The sequence below is a fragment of the Episyrphus balteatus genome, chromosome 2 (genome assembly GCF_945859705.1).
Source record: "Episyrphus balteatus chromosome 2, idEpiBalt1.1, whole genome shotgun sequence".
Lineage (NCBI taxonomy): Eukaryota > Metazoa > Arthropoda > Insecta > Diptera > Syrphidae > Episyrphus > Episyrphus balteatus.
The window spans coordinates 4,256,949-4,275,753 of NC_079135.1; the positions used below are offsets into that span (position 1 = coordinate 4,256,949).

At 29.2% G+C, this 18,805-nt stretch overlaps 3 protein-coding genes across 3 annotated transcripts; 2 read left to right on the forward strand and 1 right to left on the reverse strand.

Moving 5' to 3' along the window:
* Positions 1 to 5,578: 5,578 nt before the first annotated feature.
* LOC129912646 (uncharacterized) lies at positions 5,579 to 6,958 on the reverse strand. Its single transcript, XM_055990985.1, has one exon. The coding sequence runs from the start codon at positions 6,956 to 6,958 to the stop codon at positions 5,579 to 5,581; it is 1,380 nt and encodes a 459-aa protein (XP_055846960.1).
* A 1,874-nt stretch (positions 6,959 to 8,832) lies between these two features.
* Positions 8,833 to 10,524, forward strand: LOC129912648 (uncharacterized). The gene is made up of 2 exons (XM_055990987.1): positions 8,833 to 9,149; positions 9,468 to 10,524. Exons 1-2 carry the CDS (start codon positions 8,833 to 8,835, stop codon positions 10,522 to 10,524), a joined length of 1,374 nt encoding a protein of 457 aa, XP_055846962.1.
* A 2,748-nt stretch (positions 10,525 to 13,272) lies between these two features.
* On the forward strand, positions 13,273 to 14,928 carry LOC129912649 (uncharacterized). The gene has a single exon (XM_055990989.1). The coding sequence runs from the start codon at positions 13,273 to 13,275 to the stop codon at positions 14,926 to 14,928; it is 1,656 nt and encodes a 551-aa protein (XP_055846964.1).
* The last annotated feature ends 3,877 nt before the right edge of the window (positions 14,929 to 18,805 follow it).

Consider the following 18,805-nt stretch of genomic DNA (forward strand, 5'->3'; position numbering starts at 1 on the left):
CATTTAAATTTTTCAAAGCGTCCGGAAGAAGACTGGTATTATCGACAAGTTGTTGAATTTGATTGTTAGCGTAGGGAAGGTATGCATAAGATGAAGTATTGTTGAGCACTCCAAAAATTCTTGTGAACTTGTTTTGAGTAAAAAATGAAAAGTATTGAATCAACGTGTCCATGGTATCAGCTGAAACTATGACATATTTTCTAATTTGAATAATTTCAAATAGATCTTTCAGAATTTTTGAAAGTTTTTGAGAATTTTCGGAACCGTGAAACACTATGACAATATTGAATTTCTGTCTAAATTGTTTGGTGAAACTAGTATCAAATGTCAATATTGGTATAAACAATTCTGCTTTAGAGAAATCAGTTAAAAATTCATCATCAATTTCAATAAAACACACTGCTGCTGAATCACTTTGTCCATGAAGTTGAACTATGAATTCTTGAAGTTTAATATTTTGAGCAAGAATGTTTACTGTAAGTGAACAAATTATGAGAGATTTTATACTTAGCATTTTTTATGTTTTCCAGTTTAGTTGTTCACACAGAAAATATTCCAAAATACTGAAACTAATGTGGTCGTAGGTAATATTTCAAAATAATATCATCGGAACTTTTGTTTTTTGAGATATTGATCAGAATATTGAAGAACTTTACTTTAGGGACATTACTTCTAATATTATTTTCTTATTTTAAAACAAATCTTCAATAAAGATAATAAAAGTTTCTAAAAATGGAGGAAATAAGTTTTAATAATCAATAAATGAAAAATTGCATAATCGCGTGTTGACGGAAATGTAATTCCCGTGTTCTAGAAATCTCAAAATCAATATTAAATTAATATTTATTTATTTTTTTAACACATAACATACATTTACTTCAACAAAATAGGGCAGAAACAAAATTATAATGACTGTAGCAATAAAATATTTTCTAAGAAAATATTCAAAATCTTTAAATAAATGATTGGATATGTCTTTTCAGTACTAAGAAAAAAATCAACCTCTCGAAAAAATATTCGAATATAAATACCACTGTTGAGAGTGTCAATCCAATCATTAAAAAGTTCCATGCAAACTGCAATTGATGTAATGTCAATGGACGGTGAGCTTCTTCATGAACATAATCTATGTAAATCATTGATCCAAAACCATGTGCTTTTGCTTGATAAAGAACATCTGAGTCCCATTTCTGCATCAAACCAGTTTGTCTTATTTCAATGATAAAATCATTCAAAATTTCTTTGAATTGAGAATTCGGTGGAAGTAAATATCCTAAATACTTACTAGCAACAACTTCGCGAGCTTTATGAAATAAACTTTTTCGAAACAAAGATTGGTAATCAATGAAAAACTTACATCTATCTTCATCAGTTATAAATGCAAAATTTGTGTTTCGCATGGACATAAATTCGCGAATATATGTCCAAAAATTAGTTGGACGAATTATTGTGTTTAAACTTTCTGGATAAGTCATATACCTTAAGGTTTCCCATTGATAACTTGAAATCATTGCCGAAATATTGTTATCAATAAGGTCTTGAATGGTATTAAACTGCTTAATTTTGATATTAAGTGTTAGAAATGATTGAAAATAGGACCCAAATAATCTGCCAATAATGAAGCCATAAAAAAGTATCAGCAAGTAAAAACGATAATTCGAAATTATGGGTCTTTCCGTAGGTAAGTTCAACAGAGCTAGATAAGCATCACTGAAACTCGCCCAAATATCAGTCCTTGAAGTTGTAACTTTATCAATCACAATCTTGGCAATTGTAATGAAAACAATGGAAAATCCAATACACAACCATAATCCTGTTGAAAATGGCCTCTGAAAGTAATCATGCGGTGAAAGAAATCCATTAACGGGCACCATTATAACAGTTTTTTCAATTGACACGGGATAGCTCATGTCAAGATCTTTTCTAAGGAAATACGTTTTCAAACCTATATCAATCTCATTTTTAACAGTTGCATTAATTATAACTTCTGCAATTTGATCAATTGAATTGTCGAATAATATCCCTTTAACGGTTGCATTATGCCTCTTCAAGAAGTTTAAATATATTTGACCAAACCTTCCTCCAACAACTTGCTGTCCTCTTTTATTTGAGTACCAAAATGATCTTGGTAGGTCATGTTCAATAGATGTTCGTAAACTTAAACCATTCAGATTTTTCATGGCGTCCGGAAGAAGACTAGTTTTATCGAAAAGTTGTTGAATTTTATTCTCAGCGTAGGGCAAATATGCATAAGATGATGTGTTTTTGAGCACTCCAAATATTCTTGTGAACTTATTTTGAGTAAAAAACAAAAAGTATTTAACCAAACTTTTTATAGTTTTGGCTAAAATTATGACAAACTTTCTAACACGAGTACTTTCTATGAACTTTTGAAGGATTTTCATGCAATTTTTCTCTTCATCAACTTGAAAAACAAGGATAATATTATGAATCTGTCGAAGTTCTCCTTTGAAATGCATATCAAAAGTCGATATTGGTATGTAGAAATTAGCTTTTAAAAAATCCGTCAAAATTTTATCATCTATTCCAATAAAATACAACACCGCTGAATCACTTTCTTCGTAAATTTTTTCAATTAATTGACGGAATTCAATACTTTGCGTGCAAATATTTGCAAAAAGTGATACAAATAGCATTGACTTGAATAGAGGCATTTTTGGGTGTATTTGTAAAACGCGACTGAAGTATTTTTTTTTTTGGGTTTTGAAACAAATATTGACTGTGGCTATTCCAAATGTTCGAAAAAATTATAATAAATTGTGATTGAGTTTTGAATATTTTTTAATTTCCATAAATGCCGATTTTCAGATATCTTTTAATAACATTAAAGTCATTTAAAAAAAATATCTTTAGAATAGAATTTTTGTTCAAGCTACTATCCTAATTGCCTTTGGTGGCAGTGTATTTTAAAGAGAAAATGAAAACAAAGAAGCAATATTTTAATTACAATGATTGAATATAAGAAAAAAATTATTGAATGAAAGGATTTTTAAGTTTATATTTACCCCCGTATTTATAAACGTTGTATAACTTTATACAAATGTTTAAATTTGGAAAATGTGATGAAAAACCTTGTTCATTGTTGTCTTATAGCTGTCAAATTTATACACCAGAGTAGATTGTCTTAACCGCGACAAATGTGATTATTATTTTTATTAACTAAAGCATATTTCTAACAATTTGAAAAAAGTTATGCAGTGTATAAGTAGACAAAAATCTAATAAATAAGACTGTGTTTAAACTCAATAATTACTTTGTATTTCGAAAAATTTTTCAAGTATCAAGAAAAATAAGAACTTCTCAAAAAAACATTCAAATAAAAATACCACAGATGAAATTATCAATCCACTTAGTAAAAAGCTCCATGCAAACTGCAATTGATGCAAAGTCAACGCACGATGAGCTTCTTCATGAACATAATCTTTATAAATAGTTGATCCGAAACCATGTGCTTTTGCTTGAAAAAGAACATCTGAATCCCACTTCTGAAGCAAACCAGTTTGTTTAATTTCAATAATGAAATCATTCAAAATTTCTTTAAATGGAGAATTATCTGGTAACGAATATCCACAATGATGAGTCCCAACAGTTTCTCGAGCTATACGAAATAAGCTTCTTCTAAACAGAGATTGAAAACCAATATAAAACTTAATTCTGTCTGCATCGGTTAAGTATGCGAAATTTGTATTTCGCATGGACATAAAATTCGAAAGATATATTGAAAAATCTTGTGGTAGGATAATTTTCTTCAAGTCTTCTGGATAAGACGTATTTTTTATTACTTCCCATTGAAAACTAGCAATCATAACGGATATATTCTTGTCAAAAATGTCTTGAATGGTATCGTATTGGTCTATTTTGATGAAAACTGTTAGAAATGATTGAAAATAAGCTCCAAACAAATTTCCAATTATGAAGGAAAACAAAAGAAGCACCAAGTAAAAGCGATATTTTGAAGTGATTGTTTTTTCGGTGGGTAAATTCAACAAAGCTAGGTAGATATCAGTGAAACTTGACCAAATGTCAAACTCTGATGTTGTTACTTTATCAATCATGATCTTAGCAATTGTTATAAAGACAATTGTAAATCCAATGCACAGCCATACCGCTCCTGAAAATGGTCTTCGAAAGTAATCATGCGGTGAAAGAAATCCATTAACGGGCACCATTATAACAGTTTTTTCAATTGACACGGGATAGCTCATGTCAAGATCTTTTCTAAGGAAATACGTTTTCAAACCTATATCAATCTCATTTTTAACAGTTGCATTAATTATAACTTCTGCAATTTGATCAATTGAATTGTCGAATAATATCCCTTTAACGGTTGCATTATGCCTCTTCAAGAAGTTTAAATATATTTGACCAAACCTTCCTCCAACAACTTGCTGTCCTCTTTTATTTGAGTACCAAAATGATCTTGGTAGGTCATGTTCAATAGATGTTCGTAAACTTAAACCATTCAGATTTTTCATGGCGTCCGGAAGAAGACTAGTTTTATCGAAAAGTTGTTGAATTTTATTCTCAGCGTAGGGCAAATATGCATAAGATGATGTGTTTTTGAGCACTCCAAATATTCTTGTGAACTTATTTTGAGTAAAAAACAAAAAGTATTTAACCAAACTTTTTATAGTTTTGGCTAAAATTATGACAAACTTTCTAACACGAGTACTTTCTATGAACTTTTGAAGGATTTTCATGCAATTTTTCTCTTCATCAACTTGAAAAACAAGGATAATATTATGAATCTGTCGAAGTTCTCCTTTGAAATGCATATCAAAAGTCGATATTGGTATGTAGAAATTAGCTTTTAAAAAATCCGTCAAAATTTTATCATCTATTCCAATAAAATACAACACCGCTGAATCACTTTCTTCGTAAATTTTTTCAATTAATTGACGGAATTCAATACTTTGCGTGCAAATATTTGCAAAAAGTGATACAAATAGCATTGACTTGAATAGAGGCATTTTTGGGTGTATTTGTAAAACGCGACTGAAGTATTTTTTTTTTGGGTTTTGAAACAAATATTGACTGTGGCTATTCCAAATGTTCGAAAAAATTATAATAAATTGTGATTGAGTTTTGAATATTTTTTAATTTCCATAAATGCCGATTTTCAGATATCTTTTAATAACATTAAAGTCATTTAAAAAAAATATCTTTAGAATAGAATTTTTGTTCAAGCTACTATCCTAATTGCCTTTGGTGGCAGTGTATTTTAAAGAGAAAATGAAAACAAAGAAGCAATATTTTAATTACAATGATTGAATATAAGAAAAAAATTATTGAATTAAAGGATTTTTAAGTTTATATTTACCCCCGTATTTATAAACGTTGTATAACTTTATACAAATGTTTAAATTTGGAAAATGTGATGAAAAACCTTGTTCATTGTTGTCTTATAGCTGTCAAATTTATACACCAGAGTAGATTGTCTTAACCGCGACAAATGTGATTATTATTTTTATTAACTAAAGCATATTTCTAACAATTTGAAAAAAGTTATGCAGTGTATAAGTAGACAAAAATCTAATAAATACGACTGTGTTTAAACTCAATAATTACTTTGTATTTCGAAAAATATTTCAAGTATCAAGAAAAATAAGAACTTCTCAAAAACACATTCAAATACAAATACCACAGATGAAATTATCAATCCACTTAGTAAAAAGTTCCATGCAAATTGCAATTGATGTAAAGTCAATGGACTATGAGCTTCTTCATGAACATAATCTTTATAAATAGTTGATCCGAAATTATGTGCTTTTGCTTGATAAAGAACATCTGAATCCCACTTCTGAAGCAAACCGGTTTGTCTTATTTCAATAATGAAATCATTCAAAATTTCTTTAAATGGAGAATTATCTGGTAACGAATATCCACAATGATGAGTCCCAACAGTTTCTCGAGCTATACGAAATAAGCTTCTTCTAAACAGAGATTGAAAACCAATATAAAACTTAATTCTGTCTGCATCGGTTAAGTATGCGAAATTTGTATTTCGCATGGACATAAAATGCGAAAGATATATTGAAAAATCTTGTGGTAGGATAATTTTCTTCAAGTCTTCTGGATAAGACGTATTTTTTATTACTTCCCATTGAAAACTAGCAATCATAACGGATATATTCTTGTCAAAAATGTCTTGAATGGTATCGTATTGGTCTATTTTGATGAAAACTGTTAGAAATGATTGAAAATAAGCTCCAAATAAATTTCCAATTATGAAGGAAAACAAAAGAAGCACCAAGTAAAAGCGATATTTTGAAATAATAGTTTTTTCGGTGGGTAAATTCAACAAAGCTAGGTAGATATCAGTGAAACTTGACCAAATGTCAAACTCTGATGTTGTTACTTTATCAATCATGATCTTAGCAATTGTTATAAAGACAATTGTAAATCCAATGCACAGCCATACCGCTCCTGAAAATGGTCTTCGAAAGTAATCATGCGGCGAAAGGAATCCATTGATCGGTACCATTATAACAAAATCTTCAATTGACACTGGATAGCTATAGTCGAGATTTTGCGGAGCCGTGTATGCATGCATGCTTATGTCAATGCTGTTGTTCAAAATAGCATTAAAATAAGATTCTAAATCTTGACTGAAGAAAGGTATAACTTCAAAAGTTGCATTATGGCGTTTTAAGAACTGTACAATTGTTTGACCATACTTTCCTCCAATCAATTTTGTTCCTCTTTCATTTCGATACCAAAAAGTTCTTGGCACGTCTTCTTGAATAATTGTTCGTAGGGCAAAACCATTAAGATCCTTCCAATCATCCGGTAGATGACCGGGATTAGAGACAAGTTCTTGAATTGGATTATCAGCGTAGGGCATGTATGCATAAGATGATGTGTTACCAATGATTCCAAAAATTCTTGTGAATTTGTTTTCAGCAAAAAAGTGAAAGTTTTCAATCATTGTGTCCATGTTCTTCACTGAAATTATTACAAACTTTCTACGTTGAATGTTTTCAAAAAGATTTTCGAGCATTTTCTGATAGTTTTGGGGTTTTTCTGGTACTTCAAATACGATGATGACATTATTACGGTGTTCAAATACCTCAGTGAAATTTTCATCAAAAGTCAATATTGGTATGAACAACTCTGCTTTTGAAAAATCAGTCAAAAAATCGTTATCAATTCTAATAAAACACACTGCCGCTGAATCACTTTCTCGATAAACTTTAACTATTAATTCTTGAAGTTTAATATTTTTCGCAAAAATATTTATTATTAACAAAAGAAATGTAAGAAATTTTAGACAAAGCATTTTTTTTTTGTTATCAAATTCATTTGTTAAATATAACTAAACTTTAGTTTTTGTGTACACTTACGAATTGATCTGATTTATTGGGAAGATTTTTTCTTTAATTGTCACTGCAATCAGCTGGAAATAATTTTTGCTTAAACATTTGCTTAACTTAAGGGACATTGTTTTTAATTTAATTTTTTTATTTAAATCAATCAAGACAATAAAAGCTTTTAAAAATGGAAGAAATATAAGTTTTAAATCAATAAAGGATATAATTGCATAATCGCGTGTTGACGGAAATGTAATTCACGTGTTCAAAAAACCTCAAAATCTATATTAAATTAATATTTATTTTTTTAACACATTTTTGCTCATGATTTACTTCTAAAAATATGCAAAAGACACAAAATTATAATGAAATTTCCAAAATCTTTAAGATATAATGTAGCCAAAGACAAAAAATATCTTGCATTTGTTTGCGTTATTAGTAATTGTTACAAAAATTCGAACATTTTCTGATTAAATTTTACGATGGATGCATTTTAAAGTGCATTTTTTAATTTATTTCTCCATTTAATTAATACAGTTTATTTGTTACCTTACCGTTAGTTACTGTCAAAAAATATTATTTAAAAATAACATGTTTTAGAGCAAGTATTTGTCTAAAATCGATTTCATATTGAAGAAATAAGAAAAAAAAAAAACAATATTTTTGAAATTCTTGAGCTTAAAAAGTCTTAGTTTTTGTTTTTACCAAAAATTTGATATATTTTTAAAAAGACTTAGGTAATAAATAATTTCGAATCTGTTTTGAAAGTTTTTCATTTTATTTATTTTCAATTAGTTTGAAAACTATCAGAAGCTCTCGATATAGGTATCTGAGGAACGGTACGAGTACGAGTGTTAGAATCCAGGTTTTGCAAAGTTAAACTGGCCTGAAAGAAGAATTTAGGTACCTCATGTGTCATTATATTTCCACTATAAGTAACTTTTTATTATTTAAAATACAAAATAAAGTCTAGTACAAAATCATAAATAAATAAAAACAACCAAAAACTCGGTATTCACAATAATAAGGTGAATGTGATGATGATTGCTATTTATTGCCATGAAAGTTCTTGGCGGTTAACGTTTAAAGGTTAATTGTCCTTAAAAGCAATCAAAATGCATCCTTTAAAAATCAATAAAAGTAGTTAATTTAGCTATATTACCTATGTAAAATGTAAGGTGTTGCCAGCCCTCACAACAATTGCCAATCTGTTATCAGATCTAAAATGGAACTAAATCAACCTCAAACGTGACCTCAATCCTCAAAATGAAATGCTATGCAATTTGCTTCCAGTTGTAATTGTAACACATGAAGTCTTGATTGCTTTTAATGAGAATTTGAGTAAAATGAAGTTTGAAGCAAAATACCCATCTAATTAAAAGAAATTACTCCATTTTTGACACGATAGCGATTAAGTTCTCATAAAAACCTATTTACTGGTTGCTTATGGTGCACTTTTATTCAGAGACTGAATAAATACAGAATTAAAGTAACCGCAAAAATGCAAAGTTTAAAATTTCTTATAATTCTTTCGCTCACAATAAACATTCTTGCACACAATATTAAACTTCAAGAATCAATTGTTAAAGTTCATAGAGAAAGTGATTCAGCGACAGTGTGTTTCATTGGAGTTGATGAAGAATTCTTAATTGATTTCTCAAAAGCAGAGTTATCTATACCAATATTCACTTTTGATGCTGATTTCAAAGACAAGTTTGCACAGATAAACAATATCGTCATTGTATTTGAAGTTCCGAAAAAAGGCCGAAATTGTTCAAAAATTCTGCAAAACCTCTTCGAAAACATTAAAGTTAGAAAGTTTGTCGTCATATCAGCTCAAATCTTAAAGAACTTGATTCAATACTTTTCTTGTTTTGCGAAATATAATTTTACAAGGATTTTTGGAATAATTGCTAATACGTCATCGTATGCATATATGCCCTACGATGAGAATCAAATTCAACAGCTTTTTGATAATACCAGTCATCTTCCGGATGCATTGAAAAATTTAAATGGCTTTGCTTTGCGAACAACTATTATCGACGATGTACCACGAACATTTTGATATCCAAATACAAGAGGACAAAAACAAATTGGAGGAAAATTTGGTCAAATAATTCTACATTTTCTAAAAAGGCATAATTCAACTTTTAGAGAAATAGGAAGTAGCAATCAAAGTAAAGAAGATTATTTTAAATCTCTTTTCAACAACAACATCGACATAAGCATGAATTCGTATTTGCCACGACCAAACCTCGACCTGAGTTATCCAGTGTCAACAGAAGATTTTGTTATAATGGTTCCTGTTAATGGATTTCTTTCGCCACATGAGTACTTTAAAAGGCCATTTCAAACTACTGTTTGGATAACCATTGCAGTTTTTATTGTCTATATTATAGGAATTAAGGTGTTAATGGAAAAAATTACCACATCAAGAGTGAATATTTGGTCAAATTTTAGTAATACCTATCTGATTTTATTGAACTTATCCACAGAAAAACCAATTGTTTCGAACTATCGATTTTATTTGCTGGTATTTTTGTTTGCTTTTATAATTCGAAATTTGTTTGGAGCATATTTTCAATCATTTCTAACAGTTTTTATCAAAATCAAACAATTCGATACCGTTCAAGACCTCGTCAACAACAATATTTCTATTATGTGTACTTACTTTCAATGGGATTTAATACAAAACAAATCTTATCCAAAGGGATTAAAAGAAATAATTCAACCAGCCAATCTTCGGAAATTTTCTTCTGAATTTATGTCCATGCGAAACACAAATTTCGCCTTCGTAGCCGATGAAGACCGTTGCCAATTCTTCATTGATTTTCAATCTTTATTTCGAAAGAGCTTATTTCGTCGTGCTAAAGAAGCTATTTGCCGTCATCATTTTGGATATTTGCTACCACCAAATTCTCCATTCAAGGAAATATTAAATGATTTTATCATTGATATAAAACAAACTGGTTTGCTTCAGAAGTGGGATTCAGATGTTGTTTACCAAGCAAAATTACAAGGTTTTGGATCAATGATTTATAAGGATAATTCTTTGTACGAAGAAACTTTTGTTCCATTGACATTACATCGCATACAGTTTGCATGGACCGTTTTAATAGTCGGATGGGGAATTTCAATTGTAGTTTTTATAAATGAATGTGTTTTTGAAAAAGCTTTGTTTTTGAAACTGTGAATATGTAAAAACTTAAAAAATATATAACAATTAAAAAAACAAAACATTTAGCATAATTTTAACCTTTAAATTCCAATTTTCCTTATATTTTTTTTTTTGGTTTTGAAACGAACTTTAGAAAACACATTAAGGAAAGTAAAATATTTCTAACCAGATTTTGAGCGTTCTTGTTTGAATGCAAAAGAATGTGTAAGTATTTTCGTCTACTAATGGAACAATTTTACTCAAACTCCGATTACGCAATTTGTTTCATTTATTGATTTTTGAGGTCACCTCATCAAAAGTTTTAATTGAAATAATGTAATTTCAATCGTTTTATTCCATTATTTTATTTCATTTCTTCGTCAGTAAACAGTAATATTAAACAACTGAATTTGACAACATCGAAAAATGCTTTGTTTAAAATTTTTCGTAATTCTTTTGTTTGGAATTAATATTCTTGCACAAAGTATTAAACTTCAGGAATTAATTGTTAGAGTTCATGGAGAAATTGATTCAGCAACAGTGTGTTGCATTGGAATTGATAACGAATTTCTGACTGATTTCTCAAAAGCAGAGTTATCCATACCAATATTGAATTGCGATGTTGGTTTCGCAGAGTTATTTAGACTACTTCATAATGTTATCATCGTATTTCAAGAACTAGAAGATTTCCGGATATATACGGAAATGCTAAAAAATCTTTTTGAAAACATGCAAGTTAGAAAATTTGTCATAATTTCTGTTAAAAACATAGACATCTTGATTGAATACTTTAAATTTTTTGCCGAAAACAAGTTCACAAGAATATTTGGAGTGCTAGAAAACACATCATCTTATGCATACCTTCCTTACGCTAGAAATCCTGTTCAAAAACTCCTCCACTCTAGCAATTCTCTTCCAAACGCCTTAAAAAATCTAAATGGTTTTGCTTTTAAAACAACTATCCGTGATGAAATTCCAAGAACTTTTTGGTATCCAAATGAAAGAGGACAAAAATATATTGGAGGAAAGTTTGGTCAAACAATTGTTCAGTTTATAAAAAGGCATAATGCAACTTTTGATGATATACCTAGTTTCAATCAAGAACTCAAAACATATTGGAATAGTTTTTCAAACAACAATATGGACATAAGCTTGAATTCATATGTACTCACAAAAAATATAGACTTTAGCTATCCACTGACAGTTGAAGATTTCATTTTAATGGTGCCTGTAAATGGATTTCTTTCGCCACATGAATATTTTCGGAGGCCATTTTCAGCAGCGGTATGGCTGTGCATTGGATTTTCGATTATTTTTATTACAATTGCTAAGATCATGATTGATAAAGTTACAACTTCAAGGTTTGATATTTGGGCGAGTTTCAGTGACACCTATCTTATTTTGTTGAATCTACCCACAGAAAAACCAAAAAATTCGCAATATCGTTTTTACTTGCTGGTACTATTGTTTGCTTTTATAATTGGAAATTTGTTTGGAGCTTATTTTCAGTCATTTTTAACAGTTTTTATCAAAATAGACCAATACGAAACCATACAAGACCTCTTTGACAATAATATATCCGTTTTGACTCCAAGTTTTCAATGGGAAATAATAAAAAATACGTCTTATCCAAAAAGTTTGAATGAAATTATTCAACTAACTGATGAAAAAACTTTTATTTCTGAATTTATGTCCATGCGAAACACGACATTCGCATATTTAATAGCTAAAGACAGATGTCGGTTTTACATTGATTTTCAATCTTTGTATAGAAAGAGCTTATTTCGAATAGCTCGAGAAACTGTTTGCAGTCAATATTTTGGATATTTGTTGCCACCGAATTCTCCATTTAAGGAAATTTTGAACGATTTCATCATTGGAATAAGACAAATTGGTTTGCTTCAGAAGTGGGATGCAGATGTTGTTTCTCAGGCTAAAGCACAAGGTTTTGGATCAACGATTTATAAAGATAATGTTCATGAAGAAGTTCATGTTCCATTGACATTACATCAGTTGCAGTTTGCATGGATTTTTTTAATGATTGGATTGGCTATTTCAACTGTCGTTTTTGTTATTGAAATTTTTTTGGGACGACCTATGTATTTAACACTCTTGATACTAAAAGCACAACATATTCTTTCGAATAGTTAAAAATTTTGCAAAATACATCATGTATTTTTACAATGAATAGAAGTGATTTATGAAAACTTAAATGTTGCAATTTTATAAATAAGAAAATTTTATTATTAATTTTTTTAAATATTGAAATTTTGAATATTATAATAGTAAATAAATAATAGAAGAATAGAAAAAGGTAAAATCTAATTCTTAAGTCATCTTTTTTTAGTTTGTAATAGCTAATTGTTAGCGAAACTTTGTTTTAAGGTCTAAAATTAGGATTTTATTGTCTACAAAAGATCCCTTTATTTTCGTTAAAAAAAAAAAACATTTTTTTAAAGCAAACATAAGTTTTATTTTATTTCATTTTCTGTGTATTGCAATCAATATCATTTTTGTACAAAAAAAATCTTAATGTGAAATAAAATGTTGAACGAATTTGTCTCAAATCATCATTTGTTGAAATCTAATATTCAAAAATTCATGATAATTATTGCAATTTCTCCCTTACATTCGGAATGCTCAAGGCCAGCAGTGGTTTTAAAAATTTAAAATTTAAAACTTCAGTCGCATTTGATAGTTCAACTTGTTTTCCTTACACAAAAAATGCTGTTATTTAAGTCCATAATATTTCTCTCACTCATAGCCAATATTTTCACGAAAACTATGAATTTCCTAGAGTTAATTAAAAAAGTTCAAGTTGAAAGTGAATCAGCGATGGTGTATTTTATCGGAGTGGATAACGAATTTTTGACAGATTTTTTAAAATCTGATTTCACCATACAAATATCGATTTTTGACGCTGGTTTCAAAAATGAATTTCGAAAGAGTGACAAAATTAACATTGTATTCCAAGTTCCTGAAGAAGATAAAAGTTATTCAAGATTGCTGCACAAACTCATCGAAAGCATTCGTGCTAGAAAGTTTATCATAATTTTAGCCAAAACTTTAAGCAGTTTGATTCAATATTTTTCCTTTTTTGCTGAAAATAAGTTCACAAAAATTTTTGGAACAATTGGTAACACATCATCTTATGCATACATGCCCTACGCTGATAATCCAATTCAAGAACTTGTCTCTAATTCCGGTCATCTACCGGATGCTTGGAAGGATTTTAATGGTTTTGCCTTACGAACAATTATTCAAGAAGACGTACCAAGAACTTTTTGGTATCGAAATGAAAAAGGACAAAAATGTATTGGAGGAAAATATGGTGAAATAATTTTGCAATTTTTAAAAAGACATAATGCAACTTTTAAGGAAATTTATATAAGAAATGTTACAAAAGAAACTTATTTCAACATTTCTTTGAAAAACAATATTGACATTAGTATGAATTCGTTTTTGCCACAAGAAAATTTCGACTTCAGTTATCCTGTATCGATTGAGGAAATGGTTGTTATGACACCCGTCAACGGATTGCTTTCGCCACATGAGTATTTTCAGAGGCCATTTTCAGGAGCGGTATGGCTGTGCATTGTAGGTTCAGTGTTCTATATTACAATTGCTAAGATTATGATTAATAAACTTACAACTTCAAGGATTGATATTTGGGCAAGTTTCAGTGATACTTTTCTAATTTTGTTGAATTTACCAATAGAAAAACCAATAACTTCAAACTATCGATTTTATTTGCTAGTACTATTGTTTGCCTTCATAATTGGAAATTTATTTGGAGCATTCTTTCAATCATTTTTAACAGTTTTCATCAAAATCAAACAATACGATAGTATTCAGGATCTTGTTGAAAATAATATTTCCGTTATAATTCCAAATTTTCGTTGGGATATAATAAAGAATAAATCATATCCAGATGGTTTGGAAAAAATAATTCTTCCAACTAATCTTGGAACGTTTGCTGCTGAATTTACCTCAATGCGAAATACAAGTTTGGCATATTTAATTGAAGAAGACACATGTCTATTCTATATTGGTTTTCAATCTTTATATAGAAAGAGTTTATTTCGCGTGGCTCGTGAAACTATTTGCAGTCATCATTTTGGATATTTGTTACCACCGAATTCTCCATTTAAAGATATTTTGAATTATTTCATAGTTGAAATTAAACAAACTGGTTTGCTTGAGAAATGGGATAAAGATGTTTTTTATCAAGCTAAGGGACAAGGTGTTGGATCAACGGTTTATAAGGATTATGTTCATGAAGAAGCTCATGTTCCTTTGACATTGCATCAGTTGCAGTTTGCATGGAATATTTTAGTGATTGGATTGTCTATTTCAACGGTCGTTTTTGTAATTGAATGTGTTTTTAAAAAATTCTTATTTTTCTTAATACTGAGGACACATATTAATTCATATAATTAATCATTTTACAAAATTCTTCATTTTCACAATTAATAAAATAGAAGTGCTGCATATTTTCAGAATCAATAGAAGTGAAACATTAATTGCAATTTTTTAAAAGTATATAAATTTTGGATAACCAAAAAAATGCAAAATTATGTTTAAGATCACAATACATGTTATTGTAAAATGAATTTGAGAAAGTTGAAAATAAATTATATTAAAAATAAAATAATTAAATTAAAACTATAATTGATATTAACTTTTATTAGGAATTGTTTTTGTTTTGATTTATGGTTCGGCATTTGTATTTCATAAAAATTACAGATATAAATGTATGATTGGATGAAAAAACAACAGAATGAAGTTTTCTACACTGGAGGAAACAAAGCAACGTAAAATGTAGTATGGTCAACGTTGAAAAAACTAACATGAAACATCTTATTTAAATTAAAATTGAAACACCGCACCGTAGGTAGGTTCGATCTTCAGTGGCTGCCAATTTTTAAAGAAGGAAAATAATTCTTATAGAAACCGTTATGATTTATATTTAAAAAAAAATTTTTAAATTAAGGTATAACATCAAAAGTGGTAAAAAAAGTTTTTTTTGCATTTTCTAACGGTAATATTTCCAAAACGGGAGCTGATAGGATATTTTTGACTCCAGATTCAAATTCAACACACCCAAAACCTTCAGAAAAGTATATTTTAGCTCATGTGGGGAAGATCTTGTTAACTCCAAAATAAGTCAAAAAACGATTTTTTCGAACTTTCAACGGTAATATTTCAAAAACGGGAGCTGATAGGATATTTCTGACTTCAGATTCGAGTTCAGCACATCAAAAACTTATAGAAAAGTATATCATAGTCTCGGCAATAAAAAAAAATTAAATTTTGTAGACCAGTGTTAAATATAATCAAACAAATCTTGATTTCTGGACAGCAACCACGTTGTTTAGAAATGTCACCATTACAAGTTGTCAAATGAATTTTATGTAAGAAAGAGATGTAAAGATAGAGACGACTAGCGTTTAAAGGGGAAATTGTGTGTGGAGAGTTTCGAAACAAATAAAAGGAGGTTGCGACAGGGATGACTTTTTTCTTGATCTTCAACCTCTTCTAAGGCAGACAGCGTAAGAAAATCATCTCATCTAACCAACATAATTAACCTCTCGGGAACCAGAAATGCCTCAATCACAATATTGCGAGACGACGAGACGAGAGCGAGACGAGATTTTCCTTGACGATTTAAAAAAATTCCAAATAATGAAAATATATGAAACAATGCACAATATTTCGATTCTCGTTGCGTTGAAATTCCGAAAATTTGGAAAAAGGACCCACGAGACGACGATTTTTCGAAAATGAAATTTTAATATAAAAATATTCTTGACAGTTCATATGAATAAAAGTTTTCTCAATTTAAAACATTCGAGTTAGCTCAGGTGAGAAGGTGATTGCCTCCCAACTTCTCCGGAGTTCGATTCTCAGTAAATACTGTTTATTTTTTTTTTATTTTTGTTTACTTTATAGAATAAAAAATCGGAGTATTGTGAATTTCCATACGATTTTAAAACGATTTTTATTTAAATCGAAAACGTTCAGAAAAAACGTCTCGCCCTCGTCTCGTCGTCTCGCAATTTATTGTGAATGGGGCAAAAATTTGGAAAAAGGACGCACGAGACGACGATTTTTCGAAAATGAAATTTTAATATTAAAAAATTTTAGACAAATTATATGGATAAAAGTTTTCATAATTTCAAAATTCGAGTTAGGCTAGGTGATAAGGTGATTGCCTTTCCAAGTTTTTTTAAAATTATTTCTTGGTGAAAAATAAAAACCATTGAAATATTAGTATAAAAATAGTTATAAGGCCGAAAGGCATTAGTATTAAGAAAATTGAATTATAACTTAGAGTGCCCGTATAGGGCCAGTAAGTTAGTTGTAAGTAATTGATAAGTAGGCTAGTTTTTATGAATTTTTGTCTAGCTTTAAGATAGTTTTAAGTTGATGAAAAATAAAAATGAATTGAAAATTGAAAAAAAAAAAGGTGATTGCCTAGTAATCTCAGCGTCTGGAGTTCGATTCTCGGAAAATACTGTTTATTTTTTTTATTTTCGTTTAATTTGTAAAATAAAAAATCGCAGTAGGTATTGTGAATTTCCATACGATTTTAAAACGATTTTTTTAAATCGAAAACGTTCAGAAAAAACGTCTCGCTCTCGTCTCGTCGTCTCGCAATATTGTAAATCAGGCAAAATTCTTTTCAATAAAATTTATCATCTTTCGAGATTATTTTCTTTTTATGATTTTTTTGTCAGACACATCTTTAAGGCTCTGCTCCTCTAGCCGCTAACTCTACTTTATTTTTTCTTGGCAACGCACTGTGGGCTAGAACGCTATTTTAGCTGGAATTAACTATAGAAATTCTCGAAATAGTCTAAAATTGCAATGAAAGGCATTAAAATGATGTCGAATGATATAATAATGATAATTTTATGGGTCAACAGACACTTATGATAAGAACAACAACAAAAATAAGCGAATTATTATGTAAAATGAGGTTTTCAAATTTACAACAGATATTATTGGTCTAAAAAAACAAAAAAATGGGTTCTTTGAAGTTTGAACGCATCAAATTCGAAAATGGTAGGTATCATTGAAGCGCACAAAAATTGTTTTTACTTAATATGGAATGTAAAATGTTAATGCAAAAAAAAAAAAAAATAGTTATTTGAAAACATTCAACTCGTTTTCTTTTCATAGTAAGTGGTTTTTCTTTATATTTTGCTCCCTATACTTTCGGAGTTACAGTGAAAAAAGTTTGCTGTTGTAGGATATAGTTTTATATAAAACATAAAGCCATATAGGCTAGCTACTTTATTATTTATATAGTGTGCCTACGCGTGCCTTATTTTAAAAGCTTAGGAACATTCGTGTTATATAAAATCGGTGCTAGTTACAAACTTTACTTTAAAATTTATACACAAAAGTTCAATATAATAACAATTTATTAGCAAATACTATATTTGGATACATCACTCATTGATAAAATAGCAAAATTTTCACTATCAATCCGTTAAAACAAACTCAGTGAACGAATATTTGGATGGAGGAAAAATCGCCCTTTTTTGTTTTTTTTTTTCGAAAAATTGCTTTCGATTGTTTTTTTTATGTAGCCAATGAATGTGTTGACCTCAACTTTGAATAAGAAATTATAGCTAGTCCATTTATCTATCGAATGAGACCAAAATTATCAATTTTCGAAGAAGTTGACATTTTTAATTAATTCCAGCTAAAATAGCGTTCTAGCCCACAGTGCAACGTCGAGATTTTGTAACCATCTTGAATTTGGTACCGACACAATGCCCGCTAATAAACTTATTGTTTTTAAACAAATCTTTGCCCATATCAAAAATTAGGTAGGTATGTGACAATAAAATTGGGAATGTCTTAAGCGCATTGTAAACTGTTATTAAATATTTTTTAAATTAAATAAATTCCAGCCTATTGTGGATGAAAACTTCCGGAAAAATGTATTCGGGAGAAGGGCTCTCAATAAAAAAGTTAAAAGAAATTTAGTTTACTTTTCGGTTTTCATCATTATCTAAGCGAAGGGAATAAAATTTAAACGGAAAAGGAACGATATTCTATAAATTTTTCAATTGATGGGAGGCCTTTTCCTGATCACATTTTCCTGGGAGTTTTCATTCAGAAAAGGGTGATTATTATTATTAAATCAAGTTAAATAAGTTGCTGATGTACAGTTGCCTTTTTATGATGGAATAACTAATTTTTTTTTTTTTTTTTATAAATATTTCCGAATTTTTTGAGAAAAACTAAAAATGCGATTCTCCTTTACTCACACCAAAAACTATATCAAAATCGTTAAAGCCGT

Bases quoted from the DNA above. Each gene is read 5' to 3' on its own strand.
- LOC129912646 (XM_055990985.1), bottom strand. From the start codon at position 6,958: ATGGACACAATGATTGAAAACTTTCACTTTTTTGCTGAAAACAAATTC.
- LOC129912649 (XM_055990989.1), top strand. From the start codon at position 13,273: ATGAATTTCCTAGAGTTAATTAAAAAAGTTCAAGTTGAAAGTGAATCA.
- LOC129912648 (XM_055990987.1), top strand. From the start codon at position 8,833: ATGCAAAGTTTAAAATTTCTTATAATTCTTTCGCTCACAATAAACATT. The intron at 9,150-9,467 runs GTTTGTCGTCAT...TTTTCTAAAAAG, and splicing joins GAAAACATTAAAGTTAGAAA to GCATAATTCAACTTTTAGAG.